The sequence below is a fragment of the Triturus cristatus genome, chromosome 1_1, assembly GCF_964204655.1.
Source record: "Triturus cristatus chromosome 1_1, aTriCri1.1, whole genome shotgun sequence".
Taxonomy (NCBI): Eukaryota; Metazoa; Chordata; class Amphibia; order Caudata; family Salamandridae; genus Triturus; species Triturus cristatus.
In genome coordinates, this window is record NC_140579.1 from 879,943,912 (window position 1) to 879,969,014 (window position 25,103).

The 25,103-nt window shown below is 46.5% G+C and overlaps 1 protein-coding gene across 7 annotated transcripts in view; it reads left to right on the forward strand.

The window, feature by feature from the left end:
* The window catches only part of LOC146871232 (ATP-dependent chromatin remodeler CHD8-like), a 2,388,691-nt gene that overhangs the window by 115,486 nt on the left and 2,248,102 nt on the right, over positions 1-25,103 (forward strand). For all 7 annotated transcript variants that reach the window (XM_085650618.1, XM_085650635.1, XM_085650640.1 and 4 more), the window contains exon 2: positions 6,224-7,099. In XM_085650618.1, coding sequence (XP_085506744.1) covers positions 6,344-7,099 — 756 coding nt within the window. In that variant the 5' untranslated portion in view covers positions 6,224-6,343. The remainder of the gene's footprint in view (positions 1-6,223; positions 7,100-25,103) is intronic.

Here is a 25,103-nt window from a genome sequence, read left to right on the forward strand (position 1 = left end):
ACACCGACCCAAAGACGACCCTCAGAGGCACCCTCATCTACAGACCCCCGGGACCACGCACGCAATTCAGCGAAGACATCACAGACTTCATCAGCCCACACGCCCTCCCCTCCGCTGACTACATCCTCCTAGGGGACCTCAACTTCCACCTGGAGAACAACAAGGAGTGCAACACCGTCACCCTGCTGGACAACCTCGCCAACCTCGGACTCAAGCAACTGGTCAACACCCCCACCCACTACGCCGGCCACACGCTTGATCCCGTCTTCTCATCCAGCAAGCACATCACCTTCAGCCACTCCACCGGACTCCACTGGACCGACCACAGCTGCGTCCACTTCGGCTTCAGAAAAACCACAACCCACCACCACCCGCATCAGGTTCCTCACAGGAGCTGGAGCAAGATCACCGCCGACCAGCTCACCACCTCCCTCAGCCAGAACCCACCTGCCAGCACATCGGACCCCAACGAAGCAGCCCGCAACTTCACGCAGTGGCTGACCGCCTGCGCCGACTACCTCGCACCACTGAAGAACCCTCCCAGCAGACCCAGAAACAAGAAAGCCCCCTGGTTCACCGACGAACTCAAGGACTCCAAGAAGACCTGCCGCACCCTCGAGAAAGCCTGGCTCCTCGACCAGACCACTGACAACATGACCGCCCTCAAACACGCCACCCGCAAGCACCACCAGCTCATCCGCACCACCAAGAAGAAATCACTGAAGGAGCGACTAGACAACAACGCCCACGACAGCAAGGAACTCTTCAGCATCGTCAAGGAGTTCTCCAACCCCAGCACCGGCAACAACGACATCACCCCGTCACAAGATCTCTGCGACTCCCTCGCCTCGTTCTTCCACCGCAAGATTGCCGACATCCACAACAGTTTCGGCACACCATCCTCGCACCCAACCACCGTACCAACGCACCCCACCGCCACCCTCCGCACCTGGACAATGGTGACCACCGAAGACACAGCCCGCACGATGAACACCATCCACTCCGGTTCTCCAACCGACCCCTGCCCCCACCACGTCTTCAACAGGGCCGACTCCACCATCGCACCCCAACTCCGGGACGTCATCAACACCTCCTTCCTGGAGAGCTGGAAGCATGCCGAGCTCAGCGCCCTACTGAAGAAACCAACAGCGGACCCCACCGACCTCAAAAACTTCCGCCCCCATCTCGCTCCTCCCTTTTCCTGCCAAAGTCATCGAGAAGATCGCCAACCGACAGCTTGCCGCCTTCCTCGAGACGAACGGATCCCTCGACCCCTCGCAATCCGGTTTCAGAGCCAACCACAGCACCGAGACCGCCCTCATCGCAGCCACCGACTACATCCGAGCCCTGCTCGAAAACAGCAGCACTCATCCTCCTGGACCTCTCCGCAGCATTCGACACTGTCTGCCACCGCACCCTAGTCCAACGCCTCCGCAACACCGGCATCCAAGAGAAGGCACTGAAGTGGATCACCTCGTTCCTCGCCGGAAGAACACAGAGTCCGCCTCCCCCCGTTTCGATCCGAGGCCACCGAAGTCATCTGCGGCGTCCCGCAAGGATCACTCAGCCCCACCCTCTTCAACGTCTACATGAGACCTCTTGCAGCCATCGCACGCCAGCACAACCTCAACATCATCTCCTACGCCGACGACACCCAACTGATCATCTCCCTCACCAGAGACCCCGCCACCGCCAGAACGAGCCTACACGAAGGGATGAAAGACGTCGCCGAGTGGATGAAGAACGGCCGCCTGAAACTAAACTCAGACAAGACGGAAGTCTTCATCCTGGGACCATCACCCTCCGCCTGGAACGACTCCTGGTGGCCCCCAGCCCTGGGCACCGCCCCCAAGCCAACAGACCACGCACGCAACCTGGGCTTCATCCTGGACTCCTCCCTCTCGATGACCAGACAAGTCAACGCCGTCTCCTCCTCATGCTTTCACACCCTTTGCATGCTTCGCAAGATCTTCCGATGGATCCCGACTGAAACCAGGAAGACGGTCACCCAGGCCCTCGTCACCAGCCGACTGGACTACGGAAACACCCTCTACGCCGGACCCACAGCCAAGCTACAGAAAAGACTCCCCAACGCATCCAGAACGCCTCCGCCCGACTCATCCTGGACATCCCCCGACGCAGCCACATCTCCGGCCACCTGAGGGACCTGCACTGGCTCCCCGTCAACAAGAGGATCGCGTTCAGGCTCCTCACCCACGCACACAAGTCTTTCTACGACCTGGGCCCCAAGTACCTCAACGACTGCCTGACCTTCTACACGCCCACCCGCCAGCTACGGTCTACCAGCCTCGCCACCGTACCACGCATCCGAAGAGCCACCGCCGGAGGCAGATCCTTCTCCTACCTGGCGGCCAAGACATGGAACTCCCTCCCCATCCACCTTCGGCTGACCCAGGACCACCTCGTCTTCAGGAGACAACTCAAGACCTGGCTGTTCGAGCAGTAGCGGACCCCTTCCCCCAAGCGCCTTGGGACCCTTCCGGGTGAGTAGCGCGCTATACAAGTGTTATGATTGATTGACTCCATTAGAAATTTCCTTCCACTTATGCAAAGAAGAAAATAGTTAATTACACTACATTTTCAAGGCAAGCAATGTGAGCGAAACTCATAGGGCTTGACTAACTGCAAATACCTCCTTACCTGGCCCTACCGCTGTTACCTGTACGGACTGCGGCTGGATTCTGACTAACTATGGTGACCTCTGCTGTGCTGTTTAGTAGTGTCAGTGCCCACGTCTTGTTCTGAAGGAGCGTTCTCAAAATGTGTGGTATGTTTAGTAAAAATAATTGCCACTTTATTCTTTTTGAATTTTTTTTTTTTTAGGGGAAGTTTTTTATGATGTCAGACTAGCGGTGAGTCCTTTCTCTGTTTCACATATTTTTCGTGACTGTGTTCCGGTCCTCCCCTTCTCTCCAAGCATTTGTTGGGTGAGTCCTGAAAGTAATGAGAAGGATGTGCATCAGTGTGCTGATACCGATGAGGCTGTTTAAATGTATCACAGCTATGTAAATTATAACTTTTTTTCAGTTGGCTCCGATTGTTGAGATCTACCTTGTGTTTTTGTCATTGGAAAACTCCCGTGTCTGCTTGCTATTATTTTTTTCAAAATTGCTTTTAAGCTGATGCTTATTAGGCCTGACTCTCAAATCTCACGACCTATAGATGTATAGGTTTCAGCAATAATGTTTGGTAACTTACGCTCTTGATCCACAACGTGAGCCTGCGCAAGGCATTGGCGTACTGCTGGTGCCTCCCTTTTTATTTACAGCCCATATTCATGTTGATTCTGTTTTCGCACCGAAGGCAAAAATGCAATGGATGGTGTACCATGTGTTATGGCATATATGGCAAAAAACACTGTCCTAAAAGGCACAAACCTCTTCTAGGGGAACCATACCAAATGGTAGACACATTTTGAGAATGTTATGTTTGTCTTGGGGTCCTGTATGGGGAAACACTGCTTCACACTGTTTTTTTTTATGCAATCCACCATGGTGGCACCATGTTATATGGGTCCTACTAATTAAGCAGGACTGTGTATCTGGGCAACATTAACTTCAGAATATGGGGACTCAGTTCACACATCATCAGAAAATGTTGGCTCAATTCATAGCAAGCTCACAGTACCCCATTTTAAACCCTTCACCATACCAGGGTATCAAATAGTATTGGCAACCTTAAACATGGCCACTCTTATTCCCCAAGGAAATCATGAAAATAGATCTACTCATTTGTTGTTACTTTTGGGTGCCCAAGATAAATTCAAGAAAGATACGAATATGGCTTTTTAAACATTTTATTGAAACATTCGTATTCTTGTATAAAAAGCGCGAGCTGCAATTATTAGGCGGATGAAACAAAGCATTGTAACCAACATTACAAGAATGGTGAAAGATAAATCAACCTCGATAACGTTACTATGTGGTAATACTTCTATCTAATACTACCTATGCTATTAAGAGCATAGTGAGAGTACCCTCAGCCAGATCCTCTGGGATAGCCTTACCCCACCCATTACTGCGTATGAGGTGCCAGGAAGCCGGTCTGATGTATAGCAGGCTACCCTCCTTTGAAGGATAGGTCAGAGTCTGCAGGGCTGCATCTTAGTCACAGTGCACTGAGTTCCAGGACAATCCCTGCATAAGTGCTCCCCTGCCGAATGTGGCACAGAGGCTGTTCATATAATGAAAGCACCTTTCCTTTGACGCTGTGTCAGCAGTGCAGAGCTGATGTGATGGTTTGTATAGAAGACCAGCGCGGTCTGCAACCGGACAATGTAAATGCAAAGGCATTGTGTTCTATGTGCCTAGCCTTGGACTGAGTGTACGAATAACATGATAATACTTAATAAGAAATGAACTTATTGTATATCTTCTCAGTACATTATTGTGTAAGTGTAAAGCATGTAAAAAGCCACTACTGAAAAAGAAGCCAAGCTAAACGTGAAAATAAAAAAGGATACTCGGAGCGGGCCCTAATGTACTGAACTACAGGACAGGGACACCATTAGGACTTTTCGGGATCTGAAAGAAGAGTATGGAATTCCAGAGTGAGGTCCAGATATCTCTGCCTCAGACACGCATTACAAAATGATACATACACCCCAGTGGAAGATAGAATGTGGATGGAGCCCCCGACGCAAAAAAGCAATATTGCTGATATGGAAGAAAATGGTTAATAATATGCTAGATACCATGGGGGTACTCAAAGAAAAATGGGAGCGAGGCCTGGGGGAAATGTCGGCTGGGGACTGGTGCGAGGCCCTACAAGGACCTAGGGAGGTTGCATTCAGGGCGGGCTTCCAGCTTGTATAACAATGTTTTACACACAGGTTACTACACCAGGACCCTGTTGGCTAGAAGTGGGCGAGCAAGGTCAGATGAGGTCTACCTGGTACGCTCCTGCATACTGTATGAGACTTCCCTAAATTCAGGACATTTTAAGATGAAGTACTAAAATGTATACCTAAATTTGGGTAGAATGCGGTTGCTTTCAAACAAACTGTTCTTGGAATTTTGGGGAGGGGGGGCACAACGAAAATATAAAAAAATTGTCCTGCAAAGTGAGCCTGGTTGTGGCTCTACAAAATATAGCCTGAATTTGGGAGGTGGATCTTCCACCCACGTTTGAACAATGGGGTAATGATTTGGAATGATGCATGGGAGCGGAGAAAGTCTAGGCTGCCCCATAACTAAGATAAATATGGGACTCATGAAGAAGTTATCGGAGACATTCCTAATGTGATATAGCCCTGATGTTCGGTACTGTTACTTAACGACTTTGTCATGTTATGTAGCCAGGGGGGAGCACATTGCCTATATGCAAAATAACAAGTAAAAGTCGCCCAATGTGGCCCCACTGCTGTACTGGAACTGAACATGCCTCATACCATGTTAATGCTTTGTTTGTTAACCCCCCCCCCCCACCCCCACAAAAAACAGCTTTAATTACAGAATGGAAAAAGTACCAAAGACAAGTAGATATGTTCGACAGTTCCCTAATTTGCTTTTGCATAATTAACCAAAATTTCTAGATAATTGCATATCAAAAATGCACATATGGCATTAGCAGAACATGCATCCTTATGCTCATTTTGGTTGTGAGGACAAGATTTGCACAAAAGTAATGACTCCAAAAACACAAGTTGGGCGAATGACGGGTACTGTCGTTCTGGTCATTTGCGTTGTTACCACAATATAATTTTGCTGCGAACATGGCGTGATTGCAGGAAATTCACATACCAGCATAATGCAAAATGACAGTGGCGTAATTCACATTTTGCTTGAATCGAACTAAGAATTGATTTCTAACCGGAGCATATTCTGGAGCACTGTTTATTTTCCTTTACCTAAGTATCAAATGCTGAGCCTGAGTAATGAGTGGTAATGGTGCTGTTACTTTAGTGGAGTTGTGGGGTTGTTGGATGTGAGCCTGAGGTTGGAAGTGACGCAAATTGGAGTAGTAGAGCTAGTTCTTGAGATTAATGGTAGAGTCCTTGGATAGTGGGAAGAGCGTTGCCTAAAATGTAGTTTTATATTTCACATTTATGAATCTAAATCTGTCGTTTAAAGTTTAAAAACCCTCCTTTTAAGAGACATGGTGATAACTTCAGCACTTTTTAAACTATCACTCATTGACGTGTTAACTGTTGTATAATTTACTGTGTAATGTTAAAATTAATGTTCTCTTCTAATTCTTTCAGGATTCTATCTAACTGCAGCACTGCTGTGGGACAGTGCAGTCCATGTTGTACAAGAGCTAAACTTTGGGTTAGTTGATTCTGACTTTCCATTCTCGTTTCTGCTTTTTGGCAGACCCAATCATGGACCTTTTTGATGACCCCAACCTCTTTGGCCTGGACTCACTGACAGAAGACTCCTTTGACCATGACGGGCTAGACCCCATGGATGATGCCCTTGGGCTCACAGCCAGCCTTGCCCAGCTGACCCCAGAAACTGGGAACATGCTGACTGCCAGTAACCTTCCAGCAACTGATTTGAACACCCCGCCTACTCAAGCTTCTGAACCTCTGACCATCACCACTGTCAAATTCAGTGCACCAGAATCCTTGGTTCTTCATGATTGCACATCTTTACCTGCCAATATGCAGCCGACCCAACCAGTTCTTCAGGCAGTGAAGGGGCAAGAACTACTTAGCCAAGGAAACCCATTCATGGGAGTCACCACAGTCACAGGAAGTGGTCAGCAGGGTCAGAAGATAGTCATCCTCAAGGCCCCACCCGGCATGACTGTGGCTGGGACCCCAGTTGGACAGCTCCAAACAATCACCCAACAACAGCCACTGGCAGATCGTGCACCAAATGGAGGCAAGGTGACTTATGCCAAGGTGTTGACTGGCACTCCACTGCGGCCCGGAATGTCCATTGTGTCTGGAAACACTGTGTTGGCTGCTAAGGTTTGTGGCCAGGGCACAGTGCAGCGATTTGTGCAGTCCAATAGACCGGTAAAGCAGCTGATGTTGCAGCCCATCAAGAGCCAACCAGTTCAGGGAAACGTAGTAACAAGCGGAGCTTCTGTGCTCAAGCCAGGGGTCACCCTCACCACCTCGCCTGCTCAGGTAACAACTTAGTCCTCTTCACAGTATCGTTCTCTGTTGCTGAGGTCCTTCTGAACTTGTTTAACAATTCCTTCTCTCTCTCCCCCCCCCCTTCTTTTGTTGTTGGACTTTGTTAATAATCTTCATCTCTCTCACTCACTCACTCACCTTTTGCCCAAACCCTGCTGTTGCTTACCCCACCTGCCTGCAGTCTCGCACATCTCTTGTCCCAGCCAGGGGATAAAGATGTTTTTTGTTCAATATTACAGCCCACCAGATTTTGCTTGTTTTTTTTTTTTTTTTCTTGTTTTTAAATTTCTATTTTTTTTTTAAAGCTGGTAATGTTTTTGCAAGAGATAGCAGTAAGAGTCTAATGGGCTGGCAATTTGCCTTGCGTTGAGGTACAGTGAGCTTGAATGAAGAGCAAAAGAATGGAGATCTGATACAATGTACTCAAAAGGCCCAACTCTACGCTGTATTGCTCTTCCTTTACCTCTGAATGTTTTTCCTACTTCAATTGAAGTTAAAATTGGAAATTTTCTAACCCCTTATCCAAATACACCACCAGTCTTGTTTCACACAACATTGTCTGAAGCAGTTCAACATCCTATCTCATTGAAACAATTTATATTTCCTCAGTTAAGCAACTTGTTGTGGTGTTTTTTAGATCATTTGCTTGTGCTTTCAAGTCACACTGCTCTAGGTTTATATAGACTAAAAGATACAAAATTGGAAAATGATAAACGTTGTAAAGCATGTAAATTTCTTTGCGTATTGTATTTCCCATTCTGTCAAATAGGCATTTTATACCGGATGTTGTGAAACTGTATAAGACACTCTGAGACTGTATTTAATTTATAAACTTCATGGCCTTTTCACCTTCATCTGGAGATGTTCGCCCATGTGTACCAATAAGAGGGCCATTTGGTTTTCTTTAGCTTTTCGTGTATTTTTTTGCATTTGAGTGTATCAAATCAGTGGACGGGGCTTTGTTGTGAGTTGTTTGGAAATTTTGGTGTTTAAGAGCTCAAAAGCATGCCTTCCCAAAACAAAGCCAGATTTGGTTAAGATTGTTGCTTCCTCCATTCTTTTCAACTTTGACATTTATTTAGTCAATCATAGTGTGGATCAAACCGTATATTGACTGCAAATGTATTCATTAATCCAGCAAAACTCCACTGTCCGGATTATTTAATTTGTCTGGCAGTACTGCATACATAATCGGATCCTCCCTTGCTCTGCATCATCAATCAATCAATCAATCAATCAATCAGAGCACTTGTAAAGCGCATTACTCACCCGTGGGGGTCTCCAGGCGCTGGGAGGGGGGGGGGGGCGATGCTGCTACTGCTTGAATAGCCAGGTCTTGAGTAGCCTTCTGCAGGGTAGAAGGTCCTTGGTCTGCCGTAGGAGGATGGGGAGGGTGTTCCAGGTCTTGGCGGCGAGGTGGGAGAACGATCTGTTGCCGGAGGTCGCTCTTCGGATGCGGGGGACGGGGGTGAGGGCGGAGCGGAGCTGGTGTTTGGGGGGTGTAGAAGGTGAGTAGTCTGAGGTATGCTGGTCCGGTGTTGTGTAGTGCCTTGTGTGCGTGGGTGAGGAGCTTGAAGGTGACCCTCTTGTTGATGGGGAGCCAGTGCAGGTTTCTCAGGTGGGGTGTGATGTGGCTGCGGTGAGGGATGTCGAGGATCAGGCGTTCTGAATGCGTTGTAGTGGGAATTCCCAGGGCCAAATCCGGCCTGAATGCAAAGATCTATCCGGTTTTGACTATTCGTCCCGGTGTCGCTGTCTTCGGATTCTTTGCATTCAGGCCGGGTTTGGCCCTGGGAATTCCCGTTTTGCGTCCAGTACAAATACCTGGAGCGCCAATTTCGGACATTCTCTTTATTATCTTTACTCATCTCGCTTTAGTCAGATCTTTGCTCATAGGCCGGACCTTGCCCTGAGAATTTCTTGCTCTGCGCATTTACCTGGAGCGTCCCATGTTCAAAATCTCTTCATTACTTTTAGGAAACTCGCTTTATTTAAGCCCTGATGAAGTTCTCCCTGTGAGAACGAAACAGGTTGGCTTAGTTCAATGCTCTGTTATCGTGTGAATAAATCGATCTGAAATACAGACTTTCTGAACATTATACTGATATCTTGGACTTCATTGCCTGGCGCACGGCCACCACTTGTTACAAGAAAAGTAGGTTAAGATTAGCATATCAGTGTTACTGAGAAGGATATGGAATTCCATCCAAGACATATACATATAGGGGAGCACATGGTACAGCTGATCAGGAGTGATTAATGACCACGCATAGCTGTGGGTCTCTTGGGGGTATATTATCTTTGCATTCATTCGCCAGAGTGTAAACCACGTGACTCCATTGGCAAGCTATAGGATGCTTCCTTAATCCTCTGCTCTCTTTTCTGTACAGTGCAGTACCTTACTCCCGGGCCCAGTGATTTAGATCTTCCATGATCTTTTTATAGACCTAGCTAATACTAAAGCCAAGTTTTTGAATTTCAGTTTAGCCCTTTGTCTCTTAGTGTGAGGGAAAGCCCCTGAATACCTACCTCTATGTTGAGTTTATAGTGCATCTGGCTATTTTGGTGAGAAGATCTGAAACCACCCTTATTGTAAGTTTGACTCTGTCCTAGACCCAGATTAGACCTAGGGAACTCCTAGGTGTGCCTTCTTCCTTTTTATTTTTAAAAGGTTCAAAATAGCATTGCAGCACCCTTAATTTTGATGTTAGTATGTCTCCCCATTCCTGGTTGTGAAAAGCTATAACCAAGTTTGTTTTCCATTTATGTCTGTCTGTCCTAAATGGGCCTTAAGCTGCCAGCTAATCAGTCTCCTGCAGTCTCCCATGGAGTGTAGCGCTTGAACGTCTGCATGTGTGTGAGATTCTGTGTCTGTGATGTTCCAATGTTTCCTCAGTGCCTTGGAGCAACCCCCTGTGGGTCAAGAATTGCTCTTTGTGAAGGCATATTGTTCCTACAATAGACGGTTGGTGAAATAAAACAGAACCCATGGGAGCATCCCAATTTTGGTCAGTGCTTTCCTACCTATAACTGCCAGAGGTAGTGTCTTCCAAAATGCTGTGTGGGACCTAAGGAAACCTACTGCTGTACCCACATTTCCATTTATTAGTTTATACTCCAAGTGATAGATTTTATTTTCTAGATAGCCAAAGATCCTAAATGTACCTTTTATTTCTCCCCCACCCAAATCTACCCTACATTTTCATATATGAGGATAGGTCAGAAAAAAACAGGATTTGGACCTGTATACCCCCTAATCCAGGTTCTTCAAGGGTTTGAGAAATATAGGCTGTCAGCACTGACATCGCTTATAAACCGCAACAAGTAGTCTGCGTACAGTAAGACTCTGTCGTCAATGAGGCAGATGCCAGTCTCTCGTTTCACAATCGGATCACCAGTCTAGAGAAAACATTTTTTGGAATTTTGAAAATTCTGAAAAAGATCCTCCATTTCTACCAGAAGTTGCTAGAATGTCAGTTCAGGCTTTGATAAAATCAAGGCTGTACTACTGCAATGTGCTGTATCTTGGGGTCTCACAGTATAGACTGCAGAGGGTGCAGAATGCGGCTGCATCTCTGTTGCTTAACCTTCTGAGGCATTCACCTATGGGTCCTGTTTCTGCCAATTTTCATTGGTTGCCATTGGGCAAGAGAATGTCCTTTGAAGCTGTGTTACTACCACAGACTCTTTAATGGAAAAGGGCCTCGGTAGCTGCATCCTCTTGTAAAACCCTACCCTATAGGAGACTTAGGTCTGCAGGAGCCTTTCTATCCATTATCCCCACTATGAAAAGTGTGTGTAAGGGAGGCCATTCCTTTAGCCGGCTAGCTTCCAAACAGTGATAGCCTTGCCTGTGGTACTCCATTAGAAAGATCAATTCAGAGCTTTCTTGCCTGAGACTGAAAACCTGGTTATTTGGATTGGCTTAATACCATTTTGGAGCTTGCCTCCTAGGTTTTGCCGGAGTATGAAGTTTTAACGAGGGGAACTTTAGTCTGAAGTAACCAGGTGCTCTATAAACAACTTTATTATTATATATTATGGGCAAATGGAGGCATCCCTGCCTACAGAATATGCCTCACATATACTTGCATGTTCCATCCTAAGCAGATGGGCTCGTGTATAGTGGGTTTATCCAAGAGATTAAATTCTATCCAAATTATTGACGGGCTCCAAGCATATATTTCTAGCCAAAGGTCTCAAAACGTTTTTCTAAATCCAGGCCCAGGGATGCAGATGGTAAAAATGCTTTTCAAAACAAAATCTTCTAAATTTCAAAGACGTACTTCTGCCTGAGATAAAACTGTTACGGCCCGTGGTCATCTCCGTTAACACCAGCCAAATCAGCTTTGGTAAGATTTTGCTCACTATTTTATTATCTTCATTCAATATGGAGAGGGACCTATATGAAAAACTGTCAAGCAGGGGGCGTAATCCCCTCCTTAAGCAATTATGGAACCAGGGCCTCCCCTTGGTCATTGGAAGGTGTCTGGCCTCAAATGCTGCAGTATATAATGATGTCTTGAGGTCCTTAGACTGCTGTATGTATTATAAAACGCAATACAAAGACACATGATTCAGCGTCTTGCCAAACGCCATTCATGCAATCTGTGTTTTATTTTGCGTGGGTAATTTCTCTCTATTTTCTAGTATTCTCCATTTTTACTGGATACTCCAAAGGTAAAGGTAGACCATCCAAAAAATGCTGTAAAGCTTCGTGGGACAATTCCCAATATTTCTATAAATTCCTTTATTACTTTCAGAAGGCCGTTTTAATCTCCTCTAGAGTTATCTGTGGAATATGGGTTTTTCATAATTGCTGTTATGAGAGTACCCACATGATAGGTTTCAGGAAGCCTCACTAGTAATCTGCCAGATTTATCCTCTTCAACATACATTCTACCTGTATAGGTAGAGTAGTCAATAAAGCTCATCCTTTCTATAAAGGATGTCTGATTTACTTTGGCTTATTTAAGGACCTCATTATGTGTAGTATCATTCATTACATTTCTCTCTAGGTCCATCATGTGGTTTTAAAAAACTTGAAACTCTTGTTTGGCATGCCCCCATTTGCATACATTCTCGCCTACTCTCCACCTAAATATCCTCCCGCTCCACCAGTAGGGAGGAGGCTGATACTTCATTTTCATGAAAATATCTAGATGGCTTCACCCAGTTTCCTTAAAAACAGAGTCTTGTAATATGATGGGCGGCAAGCATCAGACGGTTATTGGCATGGGTACTGTGCCCATCTGATCTGTATTTCCAGAGAGTTGTGATCAGATATTGTCTTATTCAATCTTTCCAAGACTCTGAGAAATCTGTATTATGATTAAGGCTCCCGGTTTTATGGTATGTATTGTTTCGGCATTTCCGTCTGTATTTATTCATATTTATTTTTTGCTAATTTTATCTGTATTTATCCATATTTATTTATGGTTTTGTGGAAAAATTAAGCTGAAATGAGTATATTTCCACATATATTTAACCGGTAAATATGCACTCATACTTGAATGCCTACCATGTTTCAATGCTGTAAACCCCTGCAAAAGATAAATCAATGCACTTAAAAGGAAGTATGGAAATTTCATAATCAACCTTGTGCATTTCTACTTCTGTCACAGCCGCTTTACTAAAATTCCTTTCTTTTTTAGCCCCTAACTTATCAATCCACACAGCCATAGGCCTGGCTGGAATGGCAGACATTATTTAGAATTACTCAAAAAGCAACCCAATTTCTGTTTTTATCCACATTTAAAAATAAATACAGACCAGAAAATAAATGTTTTCTGTCAGTATTTATCTGTAAAAATCAGTAAAAACGGGGAGCCTTAATTATGATAGGGTATACTGTCCAACATGACATGCGGTTCCTGCAATGGTGAATAGAAAGAATGCCTCCTGCTCCTCCAGGAGTCCAGTAATGACCAAGGCTCTAACCATTGTGACAACATTTTCATATTATGTAAAGTAGGAGTATAAGGGTGGGAAGAGTGAGAGCTAGTCATTTCAGCAAAGAGTATGTAGTAACTGAGGTGTACCCAGGGGAGGTGTTCCCACTTGGCCGGAACCTTTGATAAAGTCTCCAACAAAGCAGGATGATACGAGTATTGGGTTTGGGGGTGGGGGGTGTGCAGGGGGCATATGCACTTCCCAACAAAACTTGAAAACCATCCACCCTTTCCCCAACCAGAAAGTACTTTCCCTTCTAATCAGGCAATACTGTGTTGGATATGAAAGAAACTCCCAGACTACCCCTGATAAGCATTCCCCTAGCATATGCTGAATAATTTGTGTTGAAAATGTGTCCCCTCTGTCTCTGCTGTAATTTGTTCCCCTCTTGTAGCATAATGTGTGATTCTTGTATGAAAGCAATATAGACCCTTCTACACTTAAGATAGGAGTGTAGTCTGTATTGTTTGCATACTGTTTTCATGCAGTGGACATTTTAAGTGACCAGTATATAAATAGAGCGCAAACCCATAATATGCCTGTTGCAAAGTGACACTTTTTTGGATGGCCAAACCCATTTTAAAGTTTTTTAGGAAGTCACATGCTGGTAATCTTGAACTTTTTAACGGTGGGACAGTGTTATTCAGTCCATGCGCTTTGGCCCCTTAAACTAAAATTTGAGTATGTGTGATGTTAGAAATGGCGTGTTTGCCTAGTTACAAGGACCAAAACGACGTGGTCACTGATCAGGCTGTAATTGCTGCATAGAAAAAGTCAAAGTATGGAGTATATGCTTCAATCTATAACTTTAGACCTGTACTAGCTACAGACTCCATTCAAGGACTTGATTGGATATTTTTATTAAATATAAAATAAGCCTTTAAGTCTTTTTTAAATTTTATTTTTTTATTAAGTATATTGGAAATGTAACTTTTAGAAAGTTATCTTTACCCTGCCTGTAGCTGGAGGCTAATTTGCATTCTCTCTCCAGCAACTGCCCATCTGGAACTTGACCTGAATTGGGTATGAAAGAGGTGTGAAAACTGCATTCCGGAGCAGAAAAAATAGCCTGGGAGTGGGGAGGTGTTTTCTTCCCCTGACAGGAAAAAAAGTTGGGCTGGGCCCAGAAAATAAATTTCAGAGGGGCGCAAAACAGGTACCTAATGACCCCCGCAGTATGTCTGCTTTTTACTGCAGGTTTTAACTAGTTTTTAAGCTGCCATTTTACTGTAAATCTCGACAACTGCTCTTTATCTGTGTATTCAGTGAATGAGCTATTGATGTAAATATTTTTAAATTGAGAGTTAGTGGAAAGAGATTTCTGCTTTCACACTGATATTTGTGTTCAGAAACCTCAAGTTGCACACCATACTTTATTGTACCTTTTTAAAAGGAGAGCAGTTGTCATTTGCTAAGGGAATTTAAGCTTCTGGACTAGCTATCGGAAGCAGAGTAGTATGCTTTGTCAGGAGTTCTAGCACAGCTATTTTTAGGTCTTGCGCTGGTCTGGCGAGACTTTAAGTAAGGGCTTCAAAAAATGCTACCGCCGGCTACAGCTTGCAGTGCATGTGTGCACGCTTGAGCAGGGGCGCCATATGGCATTCCTCATTCTCATTAAGCGCATCGCTCACCGTGCGCTTGATCACGATCACTTTCACTTTCGCGTCGCGCGTCGGCCGCGCGCGCACCCCTTGAGAGACTACTACTGCCACCCCGTGGCCTTAAATAGCAACGGTATCTCCTGTATTTAAAGGCTTGCAGGTACCGGTTGTGTAATTCAGTGAATTTATGCAATGATAAACATTGATATTATGCAATAATAAACATTTTACAATAACTATGTGCAGATCGGATTCTTCTCGGAAACCAATCCATTTGTCAAGCCATGACAACCCCCAATGTGCTAAACAGTTTAATATTACTAAAGTTAAGATTGTAATTAACTAGTGTGCATATTTACATCTCGTAATTAAATCATGCGTAACAAGACAGCTTCATAAAAGTTGAATACATCAAGCCAGTACAGGAATCCAAATCTAATAACCTATGATACAGAGCCACCCGATTCATCTAATCGAAACCAACGTAGACCTTCATCCGATTCGAAACCTCCGTGCTTCAATGTGTGCATTGTATTAATTGTGTTTGTAATTAGCAGAGTTAACACCCAGTCTACTGTTCTGGGATGGCAGGGTGCCCTACACACGCCTACAAACCTCGACTTGGAGTCATATTCATGTTTTCCACGCTACACATGCCTACAGGGGTTCGAGGGTTGCTGTGGGATCCCCAACATGCTCTGCCATGCAGCATCAACTCTCTCTCTCTCACGCACACAAGTTCTCTCTCTCCCTCTCACACAGGCATGCACGCTCTTTCTCTCACACACACACACGGGCACACATGCACGCTCTCACACTCACACACCTACTCACACATGCAGGCTCTTTCTCTCTCCCTCTCTCACACACATGCACACATACATGCACGCTCTCACACACACGCTCTCACACACACACACACCCCCACACCCCCGACACACCCAGACACACACACACTCTCCCTCTCCCTCCCTCTCCCTCTCTCTCCCTCTCCCTCTCCCTCTCCCTCTCCCTCTCCCTCTCCCCCTCTCCCCCTCTCCCCCTCTCCCCCTCTCCCCCTCTCCCCCTCTCCCCCTCTCCCCCTCTCCCCCTCTCCCCCTCTCCCCCTCTCTCCCTCTCTCCCTCACGCATGCGCGCACACATGCACGCTCCCCCCCTCCCTCTCTCCCTCACGCATGCGCGCACACATGCACGCTCCCCCCCTCCCTCTCCCTCACGCATGCGCGCACACATGCACGCTCCCCCCCTCCCTCTCCCTCACGCATGCGCGCACACATGCACGCTCCCCCCCTCCCTCTCTCCCTCACGCATGCGCGCACACATGCACGCTCCCCCCTCTTTCTCTCCCACGCACAGGCACGCTCACATGCACGCTCTCTTTCACGCACAGGCACACATGCACGCTCCCCCCCCTCTTTCTCTCACAGGCACGCTCACATGCACGCTCTCTTTCTCACACACGCATGCGCGCACACATGCACGCTCTCTTTCTCGCACAGGCACACATGCACGCTCTCTTTCTCGCACAGGCACACATGCACGCTCTCTTTCTCGCACAGGCACACATGCACGCTCTCTTTCTCGCACAGGCACACATGCACGCTCTCTTTCTCGCACAGGCACACATGCACGCTCTCTTTCTCGCACAGGCACACATGCACGCTCTCTTTCTCGCACACGCACACATGCACGCTCTCTTTCTCGCACACGCACACATGCACGCTCTCTTTCTCGCACAGGCACACATGCACGCTCTCTTTCTCACACAGGCACACATGCACGCTCTCTTTCTCACACAGGCACGCTCTCTTTCTCACACAGGCACACATGCACGCTCTCTCGCGCACACACATACTCCATCCTCTGTAATCTTTCCCGCACCAGTACTCTCCGTGTTGCTTCTGAGCCCTGCTTTCGTGATTTCCCTCCACCCGTCTTAAATAAAAAAATTTTTTTAAAAAAAGCGCTTTGGCACTGCTTTATTTTTCTTTATTTACCATTTACCAGTACAACTTGGATCAGTAAATAAAAAAGAAAAGAAAACTTCACACACACGCTGTAGGTGCGTTCATGTGTTGTGCTTTTACCTACAAAATGACACAGCTACTGCATATTAGCAACTTTTTTTTTTTTTATGGGGGGTTCCTCTTTATCCATGCTGCACAACATCGCTAAACAAGCAATAGGTCTCACCTTTGGGAAATTAAGTGTTTAGTTATCCAGCACAATATCCTTGCTGCAACAACATCAACTGTTGCATGGCTAAACACTTATAAGGTACAAGGTTTAGCCATGCAACAGCTGATGTTGTTGCACTAAGGATATTGTGCTGCAAAACTAAATACTTATAAGGTCCCAAAAGCGTGTCCTATTGGCTATGCCAATGCTTGTCTCTACATGTGCCGCAGAGCAGTCTCCCTCTTGGGGTCCAATCCAATTATTCAGGATGGCGCAAGTACTTAAATACTCCTGCAGTCGACATACTTGAGGTTTGCCAGGGATGCTCCCTGTCTGCAGTGGGTTTTAGGTGAGACAAAAATGTGGCCACAGTTAGACTGAAAAACCTTATTAAATCTCTATATATTTATCTGGAAAAAACATCAAAGTCCATTCTTGCCCTTGGTGCTTTCCAGTAAGTCTTATCAACTGGACTATTGGGGAATTCCGGTTTGGTTATCCAAAGCACATTCTATGTCATGGATCTAATCTTGCGTTGGTAACTTAGATCTATTAGCCATCACTGAAACCTGGCTGGGAGACACTACGTCGTATATATTAATTGATAATACTCCCACGGGCCACTCAAGTTTTAGGGCATAGGGTGTAAGCACCAATCCTCCGGTTCTGGGAAGTTGTATGTTCGGTTTGACAAACCTACCATGCCAGTTGTTACTAAATATCTGGACCTTTTAAATATGTTTGTTATGAAATTATGCTCTCCTGTTAATACTCATACTAATGACCACTGCCCAGAGGAGCAACAGCCATTGGGCTAAAAGGACTTTAGCCGCCCCCTCCCGTCAGCCACAGAGGGCTGGGCTGCAAGGCTGGAGGTCAGCCTCGTGAAGTATTCCTATGGCCCTCTGTAGTCCTTAAAAGCTTGACAAAGCTTTGTTTAATTTGCATTGCTTTGTGTGCCTCCTGCGCCGCACTCCTGACCTGGTCAGTCTCTTTTCATGACAACCATATGCAAGGGAGATGAGACACACAGCACCGGTGCCCAGCACACACTGTGTACAACCAAAATCAGACATTCAAGCTCACATTGGATTGTAAAAAGGCTATACAGCGATAACGCAGAAACTAGTGGAGAGCAGGTTTGCCTTTGAAAGCAAGTAATAAAATCTGACATAACAGATATGTTAAGAGAAGTTTCGAATCCGTTACTGTTAAGAGGTTCATAACACAAGACATGGAAATTAGCTCAATTTAGCACTAATAAGGGCAACATCTGCCAGAACTACCAGATGAAATTGAAGGTGAGGGACCACAACAATCATTATGATAGCTGAGCGGGATTATATTTCTACTCCATGGATCTGTATTTAATGCTATATCTACTCAGCCTTTCATCCATCGGAGGTTGACACAATTGGTTCCATCGTCTTGCAAAACAATTAACATCTGTTTGTCAATAGTACCAAGAGGTACTCAGGGTGAACATGCATTGTTCAAATATGCCTGGCATATCTATGTTAACACGTAACAAAAAGTATCTCACTTACAGGTAAGCTTCCTACACGGCAAAAGTGCAGTGTCCCTTTTGCACAATATTTCCATGGTGACTCAACTTTGTTTTCAATGGGTGGATACTTTGCTACTATACATCCGATCTTTTTTTAAGCAAAAGTTTTTTTCTTTTTAACTCCACCCACCGTGGTGTCTATTCTCACCTTCTCTACTACACCCTATGCTAATGTGCAGCAGCACTTGCCACACTTTGCTTTCATCATATGGTTCTAAACACACACCTCACTCAAGATATTCACTATAGTTCAAACTTCAAAAAGAAATCTGACACTAAACAACCTAAACATTTGGTGCAAAAGCAAGCATTATTGAGAGCCTGGGAAATGGGCAGTGCCTCCTGTTATTTAAACAGGAAAGATTTAATTGATTTCTGAAAGACCAGATAATTTTTGATTTTTTTCTGAAGAACTGAGGCTCATTACAAAACTTAAGGTCCTCAAAGCGAATGACCATCCTCCACTGCAAGGTTTATTTATCCGGGAGCCAAAAGAAGAGTATGATCTAACATGGCATTTTATTGTAGCAGATTTTTTGAGTTAGTCAGAGGGCCTTAAATGTTATTCTTTGGTCCAAGGACAGCCAGTGAAGCCTACACCTTCTAACCATCACATAACTATTTTTCATTAGTTTACAGACCTGTCTTGCCTCATCGTTCTGGATATTCTGTGGCCTAGCAGTATGGGCTGCTGGGAGGCCTCAATTCAGGGAATAAAAGTAGCCAACCTCTAAAGCACAGGTCTTCAAACTGTGGGGCGCGCCCCCCTGGGCGGCGTGGATGGGTTCCCAGGTTCGCAAAGGCCTCTGTAAGCACATGTAAATGTAGACGCCTGGAAGTGCAGCGATGTTTATTTGCTGCATTTCCAGGCTGTCTTCATTTACTCTGAAGCCCTCAGAGTGCCTTGGGGCCAGAGGTCAGTGGGTGTGCTGCTCGGGGCTCGACTGGGCAGAGTCTGGAGTCTTATTAAGACTCCAGCACGCCTGAGTTTTTCACAGGTCTTTACAGACCATCTGCATGCCTTTGTAAACTGGTTACTGAGGCTTAGTTTTTTTTTCTCGTTTTCCAGTACCCCCTGGGACCCGACTCTGCCTCTTCCTTACATTTGTATCATAAATTTACTGCTGTTGTGTGAAAATGCATTTCATGAAAAGGAATGTAAACAAGCATTTACAATGCAATGGTCTCGGCATTGTTAAAGTTAGAGCTATTGGCATTGCTCATATGTTGTATGTAGTTAGAATTGTTTTATTAGCTGTGTAGTAGTTTAAAGCATAGCGTTGGTAGGAAAAGAGCAGTGTTTTAGATTTGGGAGGTGAATGAACAGAAAAATAGTATGTGTTAATTTTGTATAGTGAGGATTACAATACCATGAGGCAGACGAAAGGTGCGAGGGGACAGCAAATATATGCACATATCACTAAATAATGCAAAGCTAGAATACAATACCATTAGCAAAGCAAATGGCTTTAACTTAATCAAAGACGAGACCTATTGCATGTTCAATGCTCTACTGTACGCCCCTGCACTCTATACCATTTCACTCTGTCACTTTACTCTGCACAAGTCTATGCCACTGCACTCTACGCCTCTTTTTTCTACTCTGCACCACTGCGCTCTACACCACTCCAGTCTAGGCCGCTCCCCTCTACTCTGCACCACTCTATCCCATCCTACTCTGTGTAGGAAGGTGGATATCTGACTATGGTTACCCCCAACTTTTTGCCTAGTGTCTAGCTGGTTTTTCGACTTAGTTGGCCTGAGATCCTGCCATTCAGGGTCTCAGGCTGTCTGCTCTCTCTGTAAAATGGACTCCATGTACCCTAGGTACATAACCAATTGGTAAGGATCACCTTATTGGACCCTGTACAGTGTACCCTAGGTACCCAGGGCATAGGTGTACCCTAGGCCTCCCAGGGGCTGCAGCATGTATTATGCCACCCCTGGTCTGGCCTTCCAATCAGACACAACTGGCTGATCACTCAGCTGGGGCAAGGTCGTGTAATCACCCCTTGCTTAGATATAGTATGCCTATATCTACCCTTATATATAGACACATGTGTACCTATCAGTCACTCCTATGGCAGGCCTTAACAATCCTGGAGGCAGAGTGCTTGGTAACATGTGAGATGGTGCTCTAGCATGAGCTGAGCCTGTCTGCAGCTTTCGGAACCATGTCCTTATAGCTGTTCTATGATATAGCCTACCATATACTCTTAAAGTGCCTTATAATCTTAAACGGTTATGGTAACTATGGTTGGGCTGTATCAAAACATGTCGTGTAAGGTGTCTAACACTTTGGAATACTACCCCCATACCATTCCTGGTGATGAGGATATTATTCCTCTCTTCTAGAGGGAGAGACATGTTAAAATCCTACTTTGCTGTGTAACCTCTGACCAAAGCCTCAGCATCACAAAATGGATGCTGCTGCCACAGACACAAGTCTGACCTCCTGCTGCTGGGAGTGATCCCAGCCAGGGAGGCCTGGACAATAGGTTTCCTGCTTGGGGAGGTGCTAGCACCTCCCCAGACAGCCTTTAGTGTATTGGGGCAGGGTGGGCTGAAAGGAATGAGCCATGCCTGGGGCACACAAGGTGTTCCTTGCATAGTCCAGTTCAAACCGGCGCTGGGGCACTCCAGCCCCAGCTCTGGCGCGAAACTGGACAAAGGGAAGTGGGTGTAACCACCCCCTCCCAGGTCCCACCCCTAAGGCGTGACCTAGCAGGTATCCCAGCCCCCCAGATTAGTATAAGAGTGGGAGTTGGGCCTCAAGACTTTAGATTATCCTGAACCTGCAAAACTGAACAGAAACTCTGGACCTTCGACATTCGACGAAAGAAGAAGACTGAAGAATCTCCCTTGTAGCCAAGGAGTGGCTACCCTGTGCAAACAGGCACCATCAAGAGACTACCCTTTGCTTTGTGAACGTTCTACGAGGAACCGACTGCAGAGCCCGACCAGAGCCTTGATTTCCAGACTTCTCCGACCCTCATCCACATCTGCAGCAGAGCTGAGATCCGTGGAGGCGACGAGCGACGTGGGACCGGCTACCTGGGAAAAGTGGCTAGTAACTTACAGCGCAGCTTCTGAGGTACCCTCGAAGTTGTGCACCGGGGATTGAGAAGCCCCAACCCCAAGCACCATCTGCACCGAAGACCAGCCCCCCACACTCCACGAGTCCTGCGTGGGGCCCTTCAGCATTTTCCTGCTTGCCGCGTCTGTCCGGTTGCTTGCCCGCTGGCTAGTGGCCTTTGTGACGACGCACCCTGAAATCTTCTGCGCTGGTTTGGCTCCTCCAGACTGGCTCCCGCTTCTCTGCAAAGAAGAAGCACCCCAGACCTTCCTGGTCTGCACCAGAAGCAAGTCCTTCGTTCTTCGTGGGTTCCGCTTGCCAAGGCTTGGTGAGTCCTAGTCCAACTTCGACGCCGCCGACAGCAAGAGCCTTCGTGGGACAGCTCGCCTCCTGGTCCTGGTCGTCCTCGACGCTTCCTGGTCCTCCTGGCTGCAGCGACAAGCTTCACCTTCACCTGCAATCTTCACGACATCGCCTGGTTCCTTCCTGGTTCCACGTGGTCACTGGCTAGTGACCTTGACTCTGTCCCTTCTGCTTGCAGGTTTCTTCTCTTCTTGATCCCAGCCTTGGGATCCACCGGACACTCTCCCCTGACTGCATGTCAGCATCTTTCTTCAGGCATCCATAGGAGTCGACGACGAAAACGACGCATCTTCACCACTATGCACCCGCAGCCTGTGGGCAAGGTAACTTGGGTACTCCGGTGCTCATCAGGATAGTGACTATCCTAGTGTCTAGTTTTCAAGTCTCAACTTCCTAGCTACTCCGGAAGTGTCCTAAATCTACCGTTTTCTAAACTGTACTATTGCTATTGACTTTTACGCATTACGCGTGAGTGTTTCCACTCTGCACACGAATCCCGTGGGCCTCCCACTTCCTAACTAACGCTAGTGTAGTGTAGCCCCAGCGATTCCCTAGGCCTAGGCCTATTCTATTTCCGTGACAATGGTTCTTATACCACTTACTTAGTATATGGTTTGCGTGGCCCCTAGGGCCTAACTGTATTACTTACCTGTGTGACTTACTGTATGCATTAATAAGACTGTGTTGTACTTACCTCTAATCTCATAAAGAGTGTGGAGGGTTTGCTTAGAATAAATACACTTTATTTTATATATATATATCTGTTGTGGTGTCCTTTCATTTGGTATTCAAGGGATTATATATGGTATCACAGCTGGCTTCACATGCCATTCAGAGTTTAGCCTAAGACTGCTCTTGTCCATGCTACCACTAGGATAGCTGGTCTATAAGGTTGACTTTACAACCAATCACCATAAGGGTATTTGGACTGATATAAGGTGTACACTATAACTAGTGACATCATACATCAGGCCAACTTCTCACACTCTGCACCACTGCAGTCTAAGTATGCCACTACTCTATTCCACTGCACTCTACCATGCACCACCCCACTCTGAAACAATCTACTCCATGCCACTGCACTCTACGCTACTTTACACCACTCTGTCACTCAACCTTTTGCACTCTATGCCACTACACTCTGCATTACTCCATGCCACTGTAATATATCTGCACTGCTGCACTCCATGCCACTGCACGCTACACCACTCTACTCTCACTCTACCCACCAGCACTCCATTCTACCCTGAAACATTGCACTCTACACCACTTCACTGTACTCTGAAAGAATCCACTCTGCACCACTGCACTCCATGTTGCTGCAATCTACTCTGCACCACCCTAGCCTACGCTATTGCACTCTTCCCCACTGAACCCTATGCTACTGCCTCAGAACCAAAGCACTCGATGCCAATCTAGTCTCCACCACTCTACTTTACGCCACTTAACTCTAGGCCACTCTACGACACTCTACCATAGTCCTACGTTCTACTCCATTAAACACTACTCCACTCTGTCTCGCTACTCCACACTGCAGCGCTCAATGCAACCCACGCTATGCCACTCTACTCCATACTACTCTACTCCATACTACTCTACTCCATACTACTCTACTCCATACTACTCTACTCCATACTACTCTACTCCATACTACTCTACTCCATACTACTCTACTCCATACTACTCTACTCCATACTACTCTACTCCATACTACTCTACTCCATACTACTCTACTCCATACTACTCTACTCCATACTACTCTACTCCATACTACTCTACTCCATACTACTCCACGACACTGTGCCGCTCTGCTCCACTCTGACCCTATGCCCTTCCATTCTACGACTCTGTACTCCCTCCTTTTCACTTTACTCCACCACACTCACATATACTCTTCACCACGCTACTCATTACACTCCACCCCATGCCACTCACATTTAACCTCGCTGAACAGCAGCCACGCAGGAGTGCATGGCTGGAAGATATTGACAGCGGTAATAACTCTTCCGTAGGCGAGACCTGTTGGGTTTGCCAGTGCTTGTTCCTTTTCATGGTGGTAAGGTCACCACTGTACAGTTGTTTGACTTCCTAGGTTAGAAATACCTCTTGGAGTCAGGAGCCCTGCGCCTCTTTTAGTGCCAGCATCAGTCACGGTGTCCCTGCTGCCGTACCGTGTGATCGCCGCCCGAGCCTGGGTTTCTGATTCAGTGACTTGAATTTTCTGTCATACAATACATATTAAGTACCCCTCTGTTTGGGGCTGGTGTGCAGTTCGATTGATTTGTGTTTTCTTGTTTATAAGGAATTGAAGGGTGGGTGGGTGAGCCCCCCCCCCCCCCACCCCGCAGCGGAGAGAGGTTCTTATGATAAATGAACCCCTGGGCTGTGATATTCACCTGGTCCTGGGTGCCCAGCTGTGCTCACCCTCGTCTTCTGCACGCCCTGGGCATGGACGCCTTGGCACAAAGCTCTGCCAGGTGCTGGACGCCACCCCCTGGGTTGTGAGCCCAGGGTAGTAAGGTAGGTTTGGAGCTGGGGTGGGTGGGGGGGGACAGGGGCTTGTAGTGCCAGCTGTTGAAGGCATCACAGGTGTGAGGCGATCAGGTAGAACCCCTGGCGTGCCCTCTCTGAGGCTGGCATCTGAACCAGCCTGGCATTGTCTCACAGGCCACTGGGATACCATCCTCTGACCCAGCACTACTGTTCTTTCAAAGGCACGGCTGCAACACGAGGGTCAGAAGCCAGGGTTGCATTCTCGGACATGGATGAAGGGTTGAATACTCACCCCAGAATGAATGACTGAGTGTTCGTCCATGGATGAAGGACTGAATGAATACTTACCCGAGAAGGAATGAGTGAGTGCTCGTCCATGGAAGAAGGGTTGAATTCTCACCCCAGAAGGAATGACGAGTGCTCGACAATGGATGAAGGTCTGAATGAATTCTCACCCAAGAAGGAAGGACTGAGTGCTCGTCCAAGGGTGAAGGGTTGAATATTCACCCCAGAAGGAAGGACTGAGTGCTCGTTCATGAATGAAGGGCTGAATGAATACTCACCCCAGAAGAAAGGACTGAGTGCTTGTCCATGGATGATGGGCTGAATACTGGTCCGTGGGTGAAGTTTGCACATTCACCCCAGGCCACTTTGCCCTGTGCCCCCACCTTCCTGTGATCATTGTGGAGCGCCCCCCCCCCCTCCTCCATAGATCCTGTTAAAAATGCTCCATTATTTCTTAAATGAAAAAGTGAAAATGTGTCT